The 20964-nt window shown below is 54.3% G+C and overlaps 2 protein-coding genes across 11 annotated transcripts in view; both read right to left on the bottom strand.

The window, feature by feature from the left end:
• Positions 1–596, bottom strand: part of CHD4 (chromodomain helicase DNA binding protein 4) — a 30481-nt gene extending 29885 nt beyond the window's left edge. For all 9 annotated transcript variants that reach the window (XM_079936435.1, XM_079936442.1, XM_079936436.1 and 6 more), the window contains exon 1: positions 472–596. The gene's annotated coding sequence lies outside the window, so the exon portion shown is untranslated. The remainder of the gene's footprint in view (positions 1–471) is intronic.
• A 10840-nt stretch (positions 597–11436) lies between these two features.
• LPAR5 (lysophosphatidic acid receptor 5) lies at positions 11437–18622 on the bottom strand. Of its 2 annotated transcripts, none has more exons than XM_079936488.1 (2): positions 18579–18622; positions 11437–13059 (listed from the first exon to the last, which is right to left on the bottom strand). In XM_079936488.1, the coding sequence occupies exon 2, from the start codon at positions 12837–12839 to the stop codon at positions 11736–11738; it is 1104 nt and encodes a 367-aa protein (XP_079792614.1). In that variant the 5' UTR covers positions 12840–13059; positions 18579–18622; the 3' UTR covers positions 11437–11735. The 2 variants fall into 2 exon arrangements, with proteins under 2 accessions (XP_079792614.1, XP_079792615.1); XM_079936489.1 differs by lacking the exon at positions 18579–18622 and adding an exon at positions 18460–18503.
• Between the last annotated feature and the right edge of the window lie 2342 nt (positions 18623–20964).

Here is a 20964-nt window from a genome sequence, read left to right as displayed (position 1 = left end):
GGTGGGGGGGCGCCTCCCTGCGCCTGGGGAGGGGCCAGTCCCCAGACAGGGTAGCTCTCCAAAGGCTGTCCTCTGGGACAACTCGGGTTCTCCGGAGGAGCCGCGGGGACGAGGGGGCGTGGAGGCTTGGCGCTCCAGGGGGCTGGAGGCAGGGGCGTGGGGGGCCGGAGCTCCCACTGGGCAGGGGGCCGGGCCACGTGTCCCGGGGGGCAAGTGAGCAAAGGGCGAGGGGGGCGCCGGGCATTGTGGGAGGCCAAGCCCGAGGTGGGGAGTCGCGGGGAGCGAGACTCGGGCCGAACGAGGGCGGGGGCTGGGCACCCTGCAGGAAAGGGAGAGGCAGGGTCGGCTCCCCGGGCAGAGGGTGGTCCGCTGGTCCGGGGACGCCCGAGGGGCGGCTGGATGGAGGGAGGACCCTCGGGGCTGGTCGGGCTGAGAGGGGTTGTCTCTCTGGGAACCCCGCGTTCTCCTCACCCCAGAGCCGCCGCAGGTCGCGCTGGGTCCGGCCCGGTGTCACTCCCGCTCCGGCTCCTCCTCGCCGCGGCCGAAGGGGGGAAAATGGCTCCGGCTCCAGCTTCGCCTCTTAAAGGGCCCGAAACACCGGCCGGGAAATCCCACCGCACAGGCCCCGCCCCCCCACGGACAGCCCATAATAACCTCAACCAACTCCAACCCCCCCTCCACTACCGCCACCCTCCTCCCTAGGTCTCCCGGGCAACCCCCGCCCCCTCGTCGCTCCGGCAACCATTGACCACGCCCCCTCGAGCGCGCGCGCGCGTGTCACCCGGGCAACCAACCACCCCCTGGCCATCCCATAATACACACGGACACCACCACCACCACCACCACCACCACCACCACCACCACCACCCCCACCACCACCACCCCCACGCACACACACTCCATACACATATATGCCAGGGCTGTTGACATCTCATGGTATTGCCGACCTTTTGCAACTAACCCTTTACACCCCCAGACATCCCATAATAGCCATCCTTTGCCAACTTCTTCACTCTTGGCCCTAATGCTAACATCCCATAATAATTCGTCACCTCTCCCTCCCCATGGCCATCCCATAATAAGCACCCCTCCCAGCCATTCAGCCTCACATCCCATAATACTCAATCCCCATCCCCCACAGACATCCCATAATAACCACTCTTCATCCACCCCCAGTTTGATATCCCATAATAGGCAGAAACTCACCCCCCCCACACAACGGACACTTCGGCCTCCTCCCACACACATCCCGTAATAATCAGTCTCCCACCTTCTATACTGACATCCCATAATAACCAACCCCCTGGCGCTGCCCTCGGCCCCTGCAAGGCTAGATCCTCACAACATGACCCCCAAGCTTCACACATTCATTCTAAGTTCACAGCCCGTAATAACCACTCCTGCCCTATCAAAGAGATAGCCCATAATGATCAAGAGCCCTACTGTCACCCCACAGAGGGACAACTAATCTCCTTTCCTCTAACACTGGAAAGATATCCCATAATTTTACTCCCCCACCCACATCCTGACATCCCATAATAATTGCAAAGAACCCGTGGTCAACCAGACATACCATAATACTCCCAGCACAACCCAGAGTCACATCCCATAATGCTTCATCTCCACTCCACCACCCCTCTACCTTTCCAGCCAGGCATCCCATAATATTCATACTCGTATCTCCCCTGTCTCCAAGGCTGTCAGTCTATTCTAACACCCACACCAGCGAGGATGAAACAGGCTACGCACATTGCCCTCTCCCCCACCCCAACTTGTACACACCTTCATCCCTTAATGAGCCAAAGCAGTGTCCTGGCACAAAGCCTCTTGATGTCTAAGATGGACCCTAGCTTCCCTCATCCATCATTTCCAGACATGCAGGAACTGAGAGTCAACCTAGGGCCCCACCCAATCCCACCAAAATCCAGGTGTTCTCCAGACACTTACCTCCAGTTGAGTTTTGAGTAAGACCAACCAAATACCATACTGGCCAGATGAGCCATTTACATAAAGTTTAGTTCACCCCAAAGCATCCCATAATAATTACAAACTCCCACCTAAAGATTATTTCTCAACATTCCAGCAGTCCTCTTCCCACACCGCCTCCCCAGGTCAAGCGGTCTATTCTCACCCCTAGGCCATTCCTATGGGTGGACATCCCACCATGGTGTGAACTGAGGATCCCGCTATATACACACAAAGATCCAAGAACTGCTCTCCCTCTGCTCACTGCTGCTCGTGCTTATGCAACAGATGTTGACGGAGTACCTAGCAAGGCACAAAGATGGGCACCGTGGGGAGTGCCTCCCTTCAAGAAGCATAAACAACCAAACTCCAAGATGAGATAGAATGTCTGGTGTCAATGGAAAACTGAGTGCTATTTCCTAATTTTCTGTTACAGAGAATAAAACAAATCCCAACTGACCTCAGGAGAGATCAGATCCCAGTAGAAGTTCTCAGCGGTCCTTCTAGAGCCCCGAAGGTATTTCAAAAGGATTTACAATATAGATGGATGGTCAAGATAATCTCCTATCTGCTCCCTACATACTAAGGGATTTTGATTGGAAAGCAAGGTTCATCCATCCAGCGTTTCTAATACGAAATCCTATAACATCATCATGTGCTTCCTTCTTGAGAGACTCATCAACATGCCAGAATTGTCATCCTCATGCTTGAACACCAAGTTCTGCTTACCCTCAACGCCCCATGTTTCTTATTTATATCCTTTCTCATTTTGTATCCTGAAATCTCATAATACTTCCAACTGCCCCCATCCTCATCTTGTTGAGGTCCCATTCTCCACCCAAAATACACCCCGATCTTTGTATAATGTTCACCATCTTCCCCTCCTGTGTACAAGTCAACATCCCAGAATGCCTTCTTCATTTATTATGCCACAAGGTAGCCTCCCAACACATACCACCCCCTTCCCTAACTGCACCTACCCTGCAGCCACACTGGGGACCCAGCCCAAGAAAGTCAGAGAGCCCAATCTTAGAATTTTTTGGCCCTAAGAGAACCTAAGTCTATAGCCTGTCACTTTTCCCTCTTCCTGATCCCCAGAGAGCCAGGACCTGGGTGAAAACCAATATCCCAATGCCACTTCCTTGCTGCCACCGCTCCAGACCCCAAAGTCAGATAATATCTTCCTCTGCTTTTCACACAAGTCCAAGACCCTTGGTGGTAGGACAGGTTGAAGAGAAACCGGAACTTCCTCCTAAGAGAGGCCCTTCCTGACCAGAAGTGAGTGGGACGAACCTCACATCATCTCTGCATTGCCCTTCTAATCTCACTTCCCTAGAGAAAGGGCCTGGCCAGATGACTCTCCCTCCTCTGAGAACCTCAGGACTGGAGAACTGGCGAGGAGAGATGAATTCAGGAGAGGCAAGAGCTTGCTTTGGGAAATCACTATCCCTGTGCCCCCAAGCAGACCACCAGTGATGCTGGTAAGGCTTTCCCCCAGCTCCTACCTGACTTAACTCCCTGGACCACCCTTTCGGCATATCCATTGTGGCACGCAGGCTGTTTCCCCCATTGTGCAAGGCTGCCTAGTCTTCTCATTAAATTCTCTTGACATCAAGATTGGACCCCATTCATTTGTGCACCCCCTCCCCCATGCTTATTCTGAGTACTAAGAGGAAAACTTTTACTCCTTACTTGGGGGAGAGGGGACAGCTCTTTCATTAAGATACCATAATGTGGGTAGACCTCCTTTCAAGAAGTTTCTCATTCGTGTATGAACTGCCAGGTACTTAGTATGCCCTCCTCCTTCCCCATTTCTCTAGGGGATCCAGCCTGCCTCCGGGGCTCAAATTCCCTTCTGTAACGTCTCCATCTGCCCCATACCCTCTTCTTCGCATATATATACCACGTTACTACAGTGACTCATAATATAAACCAGGAAGAGAGTTTTGTAACTGGGTAGTCACAGCCTCTTGCCTGGGATTACAAACATGGTCCCTTTTGTCCACCACAGCCCCTCTGCCCCACCCCTGCAGGTTGTACCCACTTATCCCCCAGCTCCCCTTACTTCCCACCTCTCCATGATACCACCACAAGGAGAAGGTTAAAGTCCCTTCCTCTATTCTTGAGTTCCAGAGGGCTAGGATGTGTGTGTTTGTGTTTTGCTTTTGTGGTCCTTCTGTGCTTCGCCTCCATACACTAGCCCCATGCTACCCTCCCAGATAAATTATAAATAAACCACCAGCATGATTGGCCCACAGAGACTAAGGGTGGGATAATCTCCTGATTAATGCACCCAGGGGGACAGCCTCTCTAGCTGGTCACCTTAGAGTTCTGCTTCCATCCCATGGTGCGGAAGAGCCTAGAATAACAGAATGGGCTGTCCATGGAGTTTTCAGCATATGCTCTATAGCTCTTCTCTCTACATCTCTGTTCTGTGAGTCCCAGAAACTCTGCTCATAAGACGTCGAAGGGACTAGGGTTCCCCTGCTCTGCCAGAAAAGGGGGTTTGGGAAGGCGACATAGGACAGAAAAGCCACAGTGACAGTGCACTCTGATAGCTAGACAGGATGCAGGTGGTGCAGGACTGGGGGGCACCACCCAGGCATGTGTCCTGCAGGAGCCAACACAGCCTCAGCTCCTTGGGTGTGACTGCAAGGTGGCAGAGCTCCCCTGGCCTGACCCCTACCTGAGCTACAGTCCCAAGGCTCAAACCCAGGAAGGCAGGGAGCGAGAGGAGTACTTGGTGCTGTGGTCACCCAGGAGCACTACTACCTCGTGTGTTACACAGCCAGAACCCAGGCCTCCTCACTGCATGCCTGGACTCAGCGACCCCGTAGCTCACAAGCTGTTTAGGGACCCAGGTGTCCAGGGCTCAGATCTGGCTAGCTCTAGCCTGCCCCCAGGGGCCTCTTCAAACAGCTGTCACTGAAGAACCTCTCCAGCCAGTCACTCTTGCCAGGCCTCAGGTCTGGCTCCAGGGCTCACCCCACCCTCCCCAGCTTCTTCCCTCCCTCTTCCTTCCTTTCCTTCCCCATCCCCCTTCCCCAGAGCTTCACCTACCCAGGACAGCCCCACCCAGCTGCGCTGGGCACATCCCATAATAATCCTTCTCCTTGCGAGCCCCCACCCCCCCCAAAAGAGAGGCGGCCATCCCATAATAGCCACCCACAAGAGACATTCCGCGGTGACCGCCCCCTCCCTGCAGAGCTGCCGGGAGCAGCCATCCCATAATAACTGGCCGCCTGTTTTACTGGTTACGGCTGTGGAGGGAGCTGGAGAGGAAATGGAGGGGAGGGGGAAGGGGAGGAGGATCGAGGGCCCCCACTTTGGGGAAGGGGACGGAGAGTGACCCACGGGGATGGGGAGCCAAGGGGACGCCGCACAGGTGGGAGGTGTGGTCCACTGGCCACCACATCCCCGCTTTGGGACCTTCTCCCCATCCCCAAGGGCTCCCTTTCCCCCTCAGCACCCGCGAGGTGGCTGCTAATTAGGCGGGATACCTAGGATGGGTCGAGGTGCCCACAGAGCGAGGGGGGGGGGGGTGGTAGATTTCAGGTGTTCTCCTTGGGCCATTTGCGAAAGAAGGCAGACCTTAGAGAGGATGGCAAGAGAGTAAGGGGTGTGGGGGGGGCGGTGGGAGAAGAGCGCCTCAGGCCCTCCCCATTCTGCACCACCATCCCATAATAATCCCCCAGCCCCTCTCCCCCTCCCACACACGACATCCCATAATATCTTCTGGAGAAGCAGTCCCCGCAGTAGGTACAAAGAGCTATCCCATAATATGCTCCCCCACCCCCACTCGCCACCCCCCCAACTTGGCCCCCCCCTCGGTCACATGCAGCCGGTGCCATCCCCCGCTGCTCCCCCCTCTGGCCACCGAAGGCCTTGCCAGCCCATAATACTCTTGCCTCTGGTCGCAGGAGGCCTCCAGCCCATAATATTCCCTTCCACCACCACCCCCCCTTCCCGCCCCGCACCCCTTCCTCCCGCCTCCAGTTGGAGCCGGGCCTCACCAGCCCATAATATTCCCCTGTCTCCTAAGGCTGTTCCAACCCATAATACTCTCCCTGTCTCCTAAGGCCTCTCCATCCCATAATACTGCCAGACGCCTGACCTGTGGGCCAAACCCCAGCCCGTTCCACACATCGAGGCTGTGTCAGCGCCGCCGGTCTCCCAGCCTGTCCCTCCCTCCTCCCTCCCCAGCGCTTTCCCTCCCAGGCTGTCTCCCGCCCTCCCGCCCTGGGCCCCTCTCCCGGCCCCACCCTGTGCCTGCCTGGGCCCTCACTTCCCCTCCAGCCTCCTCTTTTGCCCTTTCTCCCTTGATTGGTTCTTCATCCCATGGCCCCTCTCCTCTCCCTTTCAGGCACTTTCCCACCCACTCTTCTGTCTGTGGGGTGGACAGCAAGGCCGGTGGGGAGAGAGTGCCCCCAGAGGGCGACAGGCCAGTCACTGCCCCTGCCTCCTTGACCAAGCACCATGGCAGCTGGCCCAGCCTGCCTCGCTCACCCATCCCTGGCCCTGGTTCTGATTGCCCGCAGAGCTCTGTCTGGGTGAGGATTCACCTGGAACCCCTGCTGTCTTCCAGAAACACTCCCGCTGAGCATCACAAGCAGACTTTACTAACAGCATCTTCTCCCCACACCCTGGTTGGAAAGAGAGATCCACCTTATGGGATGGCTCTCAGGTGCCTTTCAAAGGTGACCTCATTGACCCTCACTACAACCCAGTAAGTAGATATTATGATCCCCATTTCACAGAAGAGAAAACGGAGGCTCAGAGAGGTTAAATAGCTTCTAAGGTCACGTTGCCAAGAAGTGACAGAGCTGAAATTAGTACCCAGGTTTGTTTGATTGCGAAGTTCTGACAGCCTTCGGGATTCCCCAAGCCCCTGGGAGAAACTTCACTTTTCAGTGTTTCCAGGGCTCCTCTGGAAAAGATAGCATGGTGACAGTTCCCCAGCCTCCCTTGTCTCCAGGGTCTCCTGAAAGAAGGGAGAAGGAAGGCTCCATGTGAGATTAACCTCCCCCTCCCCATTTCTTCCAGGGGACCCCCAGTGGCAACCCCACAGGGACTTCCCTCAGGACGGTCCAGGGCTAACAAGCATCTCTTCCCTTTTAGGATCCCTTACCTTTCCCTTGGTTCTCCTGAATTTTTTGTTTTATCTCAAGACCAATGATTGTTAATCTTCCCCCAACTACTCTCAGTGCATGGAGGGACCATTCTATGGAGGAGACAGACTTTGAGGAGAACCAAGGGGAAGTGTCCTCTTCAGTTTAGCTGGTGGACAATCAGGAATTCGCTGTCTTGGAGATGTTGGGTACATCCCAGCTGGGGGAGGGGAGTCATGGCCAAATGCCTGAAGGCTGAGCCATCCTGCCTTGGGTGCCACCCATGAGCCACGCCCTTCTGAGCCCTCGCTGCGGTGTGTTTTAGGACCCATCACCATTGGAACGATGAATGAGCCCAGTTCTCAGCGCTCACACAGCCACACCAGGAAGGGGCAGGTATGCTGTAGGGTGCGTGGGTTAGGAGCGGGGAGGAAAAGCTGCACAAGGTGGCCAGAGATGACACAGTAGACTCAAGGTGAGAGAGTGGTGGCCTACATGAGGAGGGAAGGAGAGGAAAGGAAACCAGGGAGCGGTGGGTGTAAGGGAGCCAGGGATGAGAAGGTGGGCAATAAAGGAAGGGGAGATACTGTAGGGTGTCCTGCAAAGAGTAGGAGTTCCAGAGTCTAACAGATACTGTGCCACTTCCTGCTTGTGTGACCTTAGACCTCAGCTTCTCCGGGGTGTTTCATCTGTAAAATGGAGATAATCATCATTCCTAACTCAGAAGGTTATTATAATAATAAAATAAAATAATTCATTTTAAGCACTAAATTGAGGTCTTGGCATAGCAAGTATTTTTACAACTTGTTAACGCTCTTCTTCCAGCATCTAAGATTTTATCCTTTTCCTCCTTTCGATTTTCCTAAGCCTCAAAGTGGCAAGTAACTCCAGGGCACGGGGTGAGGGCTCTGGATTTCCCACATCTCACCCCCGTCATACTGGCCACCCAGTAGTTGGGGGATCCTGTGAAAATGGCAGGCAGTGGCTACAGGCTTCCTTAAACTTCCTGTTAGCATTAGCTTCTGTTCATTCCTCCTCTGCCTGCAACATCTCCTGATTCTATTCTTTTTTTTTTAATACTTATTTATTTGGTTGCATGGGGTCTTAGTTGTGGCAGGCAGTCTCCATAGTTGCAGCATGTGGGCTCCTTAGTTGCAGCACATGGGCTCCTCAGTTGCGGCACGTGAACTCTTAGTTGCGTCATGCATGTGGGATCTAGTTCGCTGAGCAGGGATTGAACTCGGGCTCCCAGCATTGGGAGCGCAGAGTCTTATCCACTGTGCCACCTGGGAAGTCCCATCCTGAATCTATTCTTGCCTCTCTGTCTTCAGGATGGAAACCCTTTTGATATACTGAATGTGGGGAAACAGTCCACCAGAGCTTAAACAGAGGAGATTCCACACTGGAGAAAATTCATTTCCATCTGCCTCCACAGGCCGCGAGCACACTTCTCCTAGACCAGCTCCCTCACCAGTCTTTCCTTCCCCTTAGACTCTCCCCACCTCGTTTCCCTACAGCTTATCCCACCCAGTGTGTCAGGGTGGGCAAAATCTCACTGAAGAACTTCCAGAGGGGCTTCCCTGGTGGCGCAGTCGTTAAGAATCCGCCTGCCAATGCAGGGGACACGGGTTTGAGCCCTGGTCCGGGAGGATCTCACATGCTGCGGAGCAACTAAGCCCCTGTGCCACAACTACTGAGCCCGCGTGCCACAACTACTGAAGCCCGCGCACCTAGAGCCCGTGCTCCGCAATGAGAGAAGCCACCGCAATGAGAAGCCCGCGCACCGCAATGAAGAGTAGCCCCCGCTCGCCGCAACTAGAGAAAGCACGCACGCAGCAATGAAGACCCAATGCAGCCAAAAATAATAAATAAAATAAATATATTTTTTAAAAACTTAAAAAAGAAAAGAACCTCCAGAGACGGTCCACTGCCTACCAAATTAACGGCCAGAGCCTTACTTTGCATTCTCTCATCTTCCATCTTGAATGATAATTATTGTTGACTTGTTCTGTGGTCCCCACTAGATAGTAACCTACTTCACAGAGAGATTCAACTGTTCTTTACAGCAGTAATTAACACAACATTGTAATTCAACTATACTTCAATAAAAAATAAATTTAAAAAAAGATTCAACTGTTCATCATTCAACAAATATTTATTAAGTACTTCTTTTACGCCAGGCGCTGTTCTGGATGCTGGGGATACATCAGGAAACGGACCAAGCAAAAATCCCTGCCCCCAGGGAGCTTACATTCTACTTTGGGGGTGGGGTGGGGGACAGAAAATAAACTATAAAAGTTATAATAAATAAATAAGTAAATTATATACTATGTTGGAAGAAACTTGCTATGTGAGTTTTAATTACTTTGGAATTCATTCACATTATCTTCATATAAAAATACTCAGGTAGGGCTTCCCTGGTGGCGCAATGGTTGAGAGTCCGCCTGCCAGATGCAGGGAACATGGGTTCGTGCCCCGGTCTGGGAAGATCCCACATGCCGCGGAGCGGCTGCGCCCACGAGCCATGGCCGCTGAGCCTGCGCGTCCGGAGCCTGTGCTCCGCAACGGAAGAGGCCACAACAGTGAGAGGCCCGCGAACGGAAAAAAAAAAAAAAAAAAAAAACTCAAGTAATTTTTAAAAATTGTATTCTGTTCAGTTTGGATAGGGCAAAGTCCTGAGACTTTGGACGGTGATGACGTTTGGTGCCCCCAGGGCTGGAAGGGCGTGGGTCCTGAACCCTAAGGATGGAGCAAGACGGAGCAGGTGCTAACCATCAAGCCCTCTCTAGAGCAGCAGGAGGTGAGGGCTCTAACCCGCCAGATGGAGGAAAGCCCGGCTTCACGGCTATCACTGAGGAATCTGGGTCAGTTCTCCGGTTTGGCCACCAGGGGTCATTTTACCCTTGTAAATCACCATCTGGAGCGATCACGTAAAGACACACAAAAGTCTTAGTCCGAACTAAACACACAGAGACGCACCCGGGAAAACTCTGACACTGTCACACACACACACACGCACATACACAGAAACATACAGCATTGAGAGACATAGGGACAGAAATGCATGCAGGACGTGTGCATGGCATCAACTCCCTCACGAATCTCACTAATGTCAGGGTCTCAAGATGTCACAGTGCCAACCCCGCCATTCCTCCCAGCCCCGACTCCGCTAAAGAGGGAAGACAGTAGGTGGCCTGTAAACCAGACTTCCATTTCCTTACCTCCAGCTTGCCAAGAGCAGTCAGCTTACTCCCGTCCTCCCGTCCATCACACTCTTACTTTCCCATAAACTTCTTGTCTGGCTCTGGCACAGCTCCCTTTTCCCTGCCCAGAGAAGCCCTCCACCTCCTCCTGAGTATCTGTGCAACTAGTTCCAGCTCCACCTCCCTCTGCAGCTCCAGGAAGCCCCAGGTGGTGTTCACTCGGTGTGCAACTCCTCCCCACCCCCCATCCCGAAAACCCCAAGCCTTAGGGACTACAATTAGCAATTGATTTGCTGAGCATTGCCCTCTCCTTGCAGCGATAAAAACAATGTACATAATGGCCTGGGAAGACTTTACACATGACTCTAATACTCCAGTACAGGTATGGCTCTCCAAGTGTGATCTGAGGATGGATTCTTTGAGGAAGTCCACGAGAACAAAACCGTTTTCATGATACTACTACTAAGATGTCTTTTGTCCTTTTCACTCATTGTCTCACGAGTAGACGGTGGAGTTTTCCAGAGGCTTCATGAAGTGTGATGACACTTGCTCTCATAGCTATTGGAATGTGTGCTTGGGTATTTCTGTTTTAGAAAACTTACTATTTTTGATTTCTAATATGGTCATGTATCAAAAGGACAAAGTATAAGCAAACTCTCTTTGGAATTCTCCATTTTTAAGAGTGTAAAAGGGTCTGAGACCCCAAAATTGGAGAACTACTACTTTAGTACACAGAATGTTCTCCTTATTCTAGACGAAGCAGCAGAGACACACACACACGGTGGTGGTGGTGGGGATTTACGATCTAGAATGAAGGAGCTTTTGAAAGGGTGGGTGAGGTGGAAGGGGAAGGCAGGACCTAGAAAGGGGAACAGGGACCAGGAACTCGGAGGAAAACCCCCTCTGCCCCCACCCACCCACGCTGGGCGTCAGATCTAAATTGTTAAAAGTCACTAGACAAGAAGGAAACCAATTCAGCCGGCATCCAATACGCTTTTACATTACGCCTCAGTGCTGGGCAGGCAGAGCCCAGGTGGAAAGGGGAGTGGGTGGCGTCCATGGCCCAAAGACCTCTGTGGTCGGTCTAAACGCAGGACACCCATCTTCTGCTCCAGCTACCAGCTACGGGCCGGGCCGTGTTTCATGCCCCGCCAAGGGCATTTCATCCAGTCTCCCGCCTCTGCACGGGCAGGCTCACGGCAGCACTTCCTAGGTACTAAGGAAGAGGTCCTTCTGCGCTCGCCATCACCACCTAGTTAAAGACGTTTGCAGCCGCGCTCTTCCCTCCCCGGGCCCCTGCCCCCCACACTTTGTTCCCTTCTGCATCTGTGAGCTGGAGTTGCCGCTCAGAAGTCCAAGTGCCCAACCCACCGCCCTGCTGTGCACACACCCTGCATGTCTGCGAGTGCGAGAGACGTGGGGGTGGGGTGAGGGGACCGCGCTCTGGCACGACGTGCGTTCAGAGGGACGAGTCCTCGGAGCACCGGGTGAAGGAGTCCCGGGGGTCGGAGGGCCGGAGCAGCCCCTGGCTGGCGGCGGCCGGCACGGTGGCGTGGGAGGTCTCAGCGGTTGGTTCGGCGAGTGCCCCCCGAGCCCCGTTGGTGGCCGAGGTCCTGGCCCGGAGCGGAGAGCTCAGGCTGCGCAGGGTGTTGCGGAAACCCTCGGCGCTGAAGTAGTACACCAGCGGGTCGAGCACGCAGTTGGCGCCGGCCAGCAGCACCATGACCATCAGCACCCCGCGCACCTGGTTGCGCGCCGCCGGGCTGGCCAGCACCACGTGGCCGCGCAGCAGCCCGTACACGGCCAGCGTGGCGTTGTAGGGCACGAAGCACAGCAGGAAGATGACCAGGCTGGCCAGCAGGAGGCGCACCGTCTTCTGCCGCCGCTGGCTCCGCGTGGCGTCGGGCCGCGCCAGGGTGCAGAAGACACGGACCGAAGAGTAGACCACGGCTACCAGGGGCAGCAGGAATCCCAGCGCCTCGGCTAGCAGCAGGAGCGGCAGCAGCCTGCCCTTCCACAGCTCGTCGCTGAAGTTCTCGAAGCACAAGTGCACCCAGCGGCCGTCGCGGGCGCAGGGTGAGGGCCGGTGCACCAGGACGGTGGGCACGGCGAACAGCAGGATAAGCGCCCACACGCCCAGGCAGAGCAGCCGCGCCACGCGGGGCCGCCGCAGGTGGCGCAGCCGCAGCGGGTGCACGATAGCGACGTAGCGGTCCACGTTGATGAGGGTCAGGAAGATGCAGCTGCCGTACATGTTCATCTGGAAGACGGCGCCCGCCAGCTGGCACAGGAGGTCCGAGAAGGGCCAGTAGTGCTGCGCATAGTAGGAGAGGCGCAAGGGCAGCGACAGGGTGAAGAGGAGGTCGCTGGCCGCCAGGTTGCACATGTACACGCTCACTACCGAGTGCACGCGCAGCGCGTGCAGGAAGACCCAGAGGGCCAGCGCGTTGAGGGGGAGCCCTGCCGCCAGCACCAGGCTGTAGACCACCAAGTGCAGGTGGTGGATGGGCTGGTGGTCCGGGCACCTGAGATCAGAGTCGTTGGCCGAGAAGTTGGCCAGCATCGTGCCAAAGGGCGAGGAGGAGCTAGGCCGGGAGCATCAGGGGGCGCACCCGCGTGCTGGCTTCGCGTTCATCTCCAGTCTCCACGGCGGGGGCCTGGAGGCTGCACAGAGTCCCAGAGCAAGCGGGGGCCGGGCATAGACTTGTGGCTGTGGCTGCAGGGCCGACAGCTGCGGAGGATCAGATGCCCTTGGTCAGAGCTTCATCGGCCTCAGTGGAGACCTGGCATAGGAGGGAAGGCAGAAGTCAAGACTGTGCAAGGAAGGGCTGAAGACACAAATGTCATATAGCTGAACCTGCTGGCCTCTTGGGCCTTTTCTCAGCCTCACATCTTTCCTCCACCGTCCTTCTGGCCAGAACAGCTTTCTGCAGCCCGCTCTATGGCACAGTGCTAAATGCCCAGGCTCTAGAGTCAGGCCTGCCTAGGGTTAAATCTGGGCTTTTGTCCTCAGAAAAGTGACTTAATCTCTCTGCCCCTCATTTTCCTTACCTGGAAAAAAAAAAGGAGAGGGGCCCCTACTTCACGAGGTCGTTAGATTCAACGAGATGATATATTTAAAGTGCTTTGCTTACTGTTATTATCTACTAATATCTCTCCCTTGCTTCCTTTCTTTCTTCTACAAATGCTTACCAGGATTTTAATTATTATTATTATTATCATTTTGGCCTCGCGGCATGCAGGATGTGGAATCTTAGTTCCCCGACCAGGGATCTAGCCTGTGCACCCTGGAGTGGAAGCCCGGAGTCTTAACCACTGGACCATCAGGGAAGTCCATACAAATGCTTACTGAGACTTTAGAAGGTTCCAGGCATGTTCACAGCAGTGGACAAAACAAAGGCCTTGCCCCCACCTATGTTCCCTTCCATTGAAAGGAGACAGATAATAAAGTCCATGTAAAAAGGTATTATGTTAGGTGGTGAGAAGTACTGTGGAGCCCCTCCCCTGGCACCAGCCCGTTCCGCTGACTCCCCATTATCTAAAGAATAAAGTTCAAACTCCCAAGTACAGGACAAAATCCCAGGCTCATCTCCACGACTGCTCCTGTGTGGGCTGGGTTTGTGGTCAGAGCGACCTGGTTCAGCTGGATTGTTTGACCTCCCTAAGTTTCCTCATCTGTCAAATGGGGACAGTAATATAATGGGGGTCCCTTAGGCCAGGGGTCACCAACCCCCGGGCCGCACAGCAGGAGGTGAGCGAGCGAAACTTCATCTGTATTTACAGCCGCTCCCCATTGCTCACATTACCACCTGAGCTCTGCCTCCTGTCTGCATTTTGGTGGGTTGTATAATTATTTCATTACATATTACAATGTAATAATAATAGAAATAAAGTGCACAATAAATGTAATGCTCTTGAATCATCCCGAAACCATCCCCCCACCCCGTCCGTGGAAAAATCGTCTTCCACGAAACCGGTCCCTGGTGCCAAAAAGGTTGGGGACCGCTGCCGTAGGCTGATCGCACACACCAGCACAGTCCTTCCAGGCAGGGGACGGCCCCATGGGTTGAACTTTTCCAGGTGCTCCCCTGGAGAGTCTGACTCGGGTGCTTCCTAGTTGGGATTCCGTGATGGGGGCAGATAATGGTTTCGTCCTAAGGGCTCGAAGGGGGCCCAGAGAGGGTGGCAGTGAGACAGGGAAGTACCGTGCGTGCTGATGAGGCTCCTGGAGAGAGCAGACCACAGCCGCTGCCGTCCCCAGGCAAAAGCTGCCAGAGGAAGGATGTGGTCAGAGGCGGAGGAGTTAGAAGACAGGACTTGGTCTTAGGATTCCACCTTCCTTAATGTCATAAGGCCACAGCAGCCACCCCTGCATGGCGACCCCCAGGTGCCATCGTGTTGTAAAATAGACATAACTTAAAAATTACCATTTTAACCATCTTTAAGGGTACAATTCAGTGACATTAAGTACAATCGCAATGTTGTGTAACCATCGCCACTATTTCCAGAACTTTTTCATCATCCCAAACAACAACTCTATACCCATTACCCAATAACTGCCCATCCCCCCTCCCTCCAGCCGCTGGCAACCTCTATTCTGCTTTGTGTCTCTCTGAATTTACCTATTCTAGACACCTCATCTGAGCGGACTCATATATCTGTCCTTTTGTGTCTGGCTTATTTCACTTAGCTTAAAGTTTTCAAGGTCCATCCATGCGGTAGTTTGTATCAGAATTACAGTCATTTTATGGCTGAATAATATATTCCTATATATATACACCACATTTTGTTCTCCCATTCATCTGCTGATGGTTACTTGGGTTTTTCCATCTTTTGACTATTGTGAATAATGTTAATGATCATGGGGTTCCATGGGCCATCTTAGGGAGAGAAGTTATCTGAAGACCCTGAGCGATTATCCCAAGATACGGAACATACTCCCTTCAAAAGGAACCACTTAAATCCTTACATGGAACCAAGTTATAAACATGAGTATAACAAGTTTTCTAGGGTTTTTTTGTTCGTTTGTCTGTTCTCCCTCCAACCATGACTCTGACTCCAGCAGTTTAAGACTTGTAAGAAGCATAGTACAACAGTTGAAGGGAATAAGGAAACACTTTGTCTGCAAAATACCAATTTCGTCAATGAAAATAATGCTAGATGGGTCTTAAACGTGCTGAAAAGCAAGTAATGCCAGGCTCTCTTCCTGAAACGTGCCCACCTCCCATGCTCCTTTGCTCCAGTCACGCCAAACTAGTGATAATTCTGCACATACCTTACATCTTCAGGGCTCTGTCTGTGCACGTGCTGTTTCTGCAACTGGGAATGCCCTTTCTCCCATCCTCCAACTGGCAAACTCAATCATTTCTCAGGACCCCATGATGCCTTTCCTGACTCCCTCCCTTCCCACCAGGCGAGTCCCCTCACTGGAGCTTTCCCAGCACTTTGGCCACAGGTCAGCTGTTCCCACCTGTGCTATAATTGGCTGTTCTTGGTCTGCCTCTCCCGCCCGCCTGGGAGCTCCTTGAGGGAGGGCCTGGGGGCTGTGGCTTACTCATCTCTGTAGTCCCAGCCCTCCCTCCATAAATGTTGGGTCAAAAATAAAGGCTACCATTTACTGATCCCTCACCATCTCGCAGGGTGTTTTACACGCACGAGCTCTAATCCTTCCAACAGCCCTTTGAGGTAGGAGTTTCTCCTGATTTTTCCTTAAGAGCTCAGTCAGTGAGGAGTGAAGTCAGGCCTCAAATCCAGGACATCCGGGCTCCAAAGTCCAAAAAGCTGCTTCCAATAAGAGTGGGTGGGTGGGTATGCAGCTGGATGCTGCACAGAGCACCTAACTTTTACAGCTGCTTATATCAAATCTGTACCCATAGGTGAATCGTTTTACTTCCTCTTTTGTCCAGTTGAAACATATACTTTTTAATAACCCACTTCCTTCTTTCTCCCACTTCAAACACTGGCAACACAGACTCATCTCTCTTTCACATACACACAAATACGCCCTGATGATTTCCCCTTACCTACAGAAACAGTTTGCTGCTTTGAACTCCTTAGGTCATGACGTGTGTTTTTGTCCCATTTCCCCAGCCAGACAGTAGGGTCCTGGGGTGCAGACCACACCTTCCACAGCTTTCTTCCCAGGCTCACTCACACTTCAGTCTCTCTACCTAGCAGGCCCTTGTGATATTCATTGGCTGCCTTTCAGGAAATCTGCCCCCTCCCCCCATGTCCGCCCAGCCTGTAATCCTGTTATAATATTTCTTGCATCAGTCCAACCACTTCTTGTCACATTCCTGACTATCTTGTCCGCATGTATAACTCAGAGAAAGGCATGTCCCTTTTGAAAAGCTCGTTTGGAAACAGCTTGCATTAAAACTTCAATAACAGTTTACAGCTACAATCACAGTAACATTTTATCATTCTTTTTTTTTTTCTGCGGTACGCGGGCCTCTCACTGCTGTGGCCTCTCCCGTTGCAGAGCATAGGCTTCGGACGTGCAGGCTCAGCGGCCATGGCTCAGGGGCCCAGCCGCTCCGCGGCATGTGGGATCTTCCCGGACCGGGGCACGAACCTGTGTCCCCTGCCTCGGCAGGCGGACTCCCAACCACTGCGCCACCAGGGAAGCCCACGTTTGATCATTCTTGAGCAGTACTTGGAGCACCCATAGCTCCCTACGACTAGGAGGCACAACCTAGACACTGAGTGAATGGAAAATTATTTTCCAAGAATCCCAAGTCTTTCGTCAACAAAGTTGCAAGGTTAAAGAGGCCAAAATGTATTAGGTGAGCTGCTGCTAAGAGGTAGAGAGTTAGGAATCCTTCAGGAAAGCAGATGGTGATGCTCTCGCCTTACTCCATTCCAAAGCGGAGAAGCCCTTGAGTTTAGTTGTCAAAAAGCCACCCCTTTCCCACAGACTCACACAGAATGGCCCAAGCTGTTGAGAGCTGCCAGGCCCCTGCCCTGGTCCCCACCCGATCCGCTTGCTTCCCGAGGGCTCCCCATCAGTGGAGCTGAATGGGCACAGTGCCAGGCCAGATGGCAAAGATGGGAAAAACTGCCAAAAAGGAGGCAAACAAGAAGTGGAAAGAGGGCTCTAGATGTGGGGGAGGAGTGGTACGGCACTCTCCTCAATCCTGCCTTGAGCAAGAGGTCAGGTTGGGGGTGCGGGAGACGGAAAGCAAAGAGGCAGCAGGTGCCCCAGAAAAGCAGAGACACTGGGATTTCATTTCACCAGGGAGAAGGGGGACGTGGAGGCCCACGCTGGCTCCGTAACCTCAGCACGCCCGGAGGTCATGTGAGCACACCACTACACACACACACACACACACACACACACACACACACACACACACACGGGCGCATGCAAGGCCACACGCAGGTAAGGGTACACTGAGGGATGTGCACACAAGATCCCTAGTAACATACGAATCAACGTGTATCCACAGCCTGTAACACACGTGTGCACGCATGGAGGCACAGACAGCCGAGCCAGGGGAGGAAAGCAGACACCGTCCCCGCCTAGGGACATTATCCTTAGCCGGACAGACAGACGGGCAGCTTCAGGAGCACACACACGCATGCAGATGTGCACAAACAGATTCTGGCCCCAAGGCACTCAGAGGCAAAGAGAGGCCCTGGGGACGGCCCCGCCCACATCCCAGCCCCCGACACCACACACACACACGCCAGATGGTGCGCGGCCACCTTCCTCCACGCTGCTTCTCTGTCCTTCAGCTTCCCACCTGCACACCCGGGGCCCAGGTTCCTTATGTCCTCGGGGCCTCTGGGACCTGTCCCATTGCCCTCTGAGCTGGGCTGGGCACTATTCTTTGCTGAGATAAGTCACAGGGGCAGGGCTATTTTCTGCCCTGACAGGAAGTGAGAATGGAGGATAAAAGTGGCCAGGAGGCTACATCATGATCTTTCCCTTCCTCTCCTCTACACAGCTGGCCCGTGGTGTCCACCCTTCCGGCGCCTGACCAGGGATGCAGAGGGGAGCGGAACAGAAAGGGATGGGTGATCTGGGACAGAAAGGGAGAGGAGAGAGGCACCCCGTCTCTGTACAGCTTCCTCCTGTCTGCCACCCTCTCCATGTGCTTCCTGCCCCCCTACTCCCCACCTCCTCTCCTCAGGAATCCACATCCTTCAGAAGTTTGGAAAGTGGGAATGTCAATCCTCACCCTCCTTGACCCAGAAGACCAGCTCTGGAATAGCTCCCACCTTCTTTTAGGTTCTGGTGGCCAGGCGCCAGGGAGCGTGTCCACCCTCCACCTCCCCCGCACGGCGCGCGCTCCCTGACCTGCGACCTGAGCGGTGCTGGCTGAGCCCACTTCCTCTGCCGCTACACCTCGGCAGCCACGGGAAGATGCACCCTTTATCAGCAGACGCTGGTAACTGTGAAGACCTCTTAACGTCTGTAGGTTCAGACTCCCCAGACAGATCCAAACTGTGCTGAGCCTTCAGCGGAAGCTTCAAGAAGTCTAAAGGCTTTGTGAAAAGCTCTGTCCCAGGGCTGCTCTGGGTACACATGAATCCTGCCCATCAGCTTGTCCTGGGTCTGGAGAGCCTGTGGGGTGGAGATAGTACCAGGTCACCGGGCTGAGTGGATGGCTTCCTCCTGCCCTCGGGGCCACGTTCTCCCCCGCTGCTGGGTGTCCTATCTTCTCTCCATCCTCCTTCCTCCCTGATCCAGCCTGCTCTGCTTTCTCCAGCCCAGATTCCTGCTCCAGCCTCTCCCCACCCTTCCCCACCTGAGCCTCTCTTCCTGCCTTTCCAGCACCATCCCTGGGTATTCTCATCTCATCCCTCCCGAAATTTTTTCTAGGAAAAGGCAGAAAGCAAAGGCGACCTACAGCTCCATACTTAAGTCTCCCCAGTGCATGGCTGTCACCTCCCCACCTGCAGACATTTCTCCACCCTGCTGTCAAGAGCTGAAAAACACAGGAAACATAGTCCCAGTCAAGACTCAGATGGGTTCAAGCCACCCTCCGCAGCCCTGTGCTCTGGGTGGTCCTTGCTTTGGGGCCTGGCTGGGTCCCGCTGCCTCAGAGAAACCTCCTGGAGCCTTTGGCTTCATGGACCTCACCCTGACCTCGGGCAGCACTGAGTGTGCTCCACACGTAGCCCTCACGCCTCTGCTGCCCCCTTCCCCGCGGGCCTGGGCATGCAAGGCTTCCGTGTTGCAGGGGTACATGCTGGGGGCATCAGACAGAGGCACAGCTGGGCTCTGGGGTCTCTGGGTGGCCAGGAGGTGAGGCTTGCGGGTCGAATAAGTTTCTGCTTCCTCCTCAAGCCTTGCTGCCATCTCCCCTTTGGCGACAACTTCAGCTCATCCTGAAGGGACTGCAGATGTGACCTGATGGGAGGGCCCCTTCCCATCAGAGAGGCCCCCATAGACCCGGGGAACAGGTGGGCAGCTGCCCTCAGTGGTGTGAGGCAGAGGTATCAGAAGGCCTCACCCACCCTCCAATATCACCCCCCCAACCCCATGGGTCAGTATCTGAAATTTTATCCACTTCATGACACCCATGGGCCACATTCTACCATAGCTCTAGGAACATGGGAGACAGCTGGTCTAATCCTCTATTTTTTTTCTTTTTTTTCTAAACTAATTTTACCAACACTTTATTTTTTATCTTTTATATATATTTTTTTGGCCGCGCTGCACAGCATGCGGGATCCTAGTTCCCCAACCAGGGATCAAACCCACACCCCCTGCAGTGGAAGCGCGGAGTCCTAACCACTGGACCGCCAGGGAAGTCCCTAATCTCCTTGTAAAGAAAACGCACTGGGTGAAGGCAGTATCTCTCTAAGGCACCACTAGAACACTTTGGTTTGCTGGGAAGGATAACTGTGAGAGCAGATCTGTGCCTTGAACCCGCCTGTGGAGTTTAATCAGATCAGTTCATTGTCACCAGCAGAGGCCCAGCCCTGGGGTGAGAGGGTCAGGGGTTGTCTTATCTGAGAGTGGGAAAGGGCTGGAAACCATCCCCAGAGGGCCCTCCCTCCCCAGTGGCCTGGGATCTGGGGTTCAGCATGACAGCGGGGGCCTAACGGGTGAAGGGGCAGACGCAGCTCCCAGGCATACGGGCCCCAGGGTGCGTTGGTGCTTCAGGTCTAGGGAGCATCACCCTCTTGTCTGAGGTCTGCCTGCCTGAGGCCATCCTTTTGAATTCTTTATTCAAAAAGGTTTCCCAGGGCCCAGGGCCCCCTCTCACCTCCATCCCCACCCATGGCTCCCGTTTCTAAAGAAGGGGTGCTGCCCCACGTGCCCCTGTGAGGTTCAACCGCAGCTGGGACGCCCCCATACCTGTGCTCGCCACGGTGGCTCAGCCGCTGCTCCACGCCGGCTTCTGCCTGCTCTGGGCCGGGCTGGGCTGGTAGGACTTGTTCCCGGTGGGTGGGACACACACACACCTCAGCAGCTCTCGGCAGATCCCAGCTCCCTGCACGCACCCAACCCCGGGCAGGGCAGGGAGAGAGAGAGAGGAGGAAGCAGTGCCCTCAGTGGCCTCCACGGACCGGCCAGAGAAGAAACCCCAGCAGATCATGACACTTAACGCAGCCCCGACTCTCCCCCAGTAATGCCCCCCACCCACCCACTCACCCATGGCTCGCACACTCCCTGCAGTTTCCGGGAAGCCTAACTGGCACACCCACCCACAGATGCCAGATGACTAACCCCC

Source organism: Stenella coeruleoalba, assembly GCF_951394435.1.
Source record: "Stenella coeruleoalba genome assembly, chromosome: 11".
In the NCBI taxonomy this organism is placed as follows: domain Eukaryota; kingdom Metazoa; phylum Chordata; class Mammalia; order Artiodactyla; family Delphinidae; genus Stenella; species Stenella coeruleoalba.
Note: the sequence above shows the minus strand (reverse complement) of the source record. Positions and strands in the feature narration are given on the sequence as shown.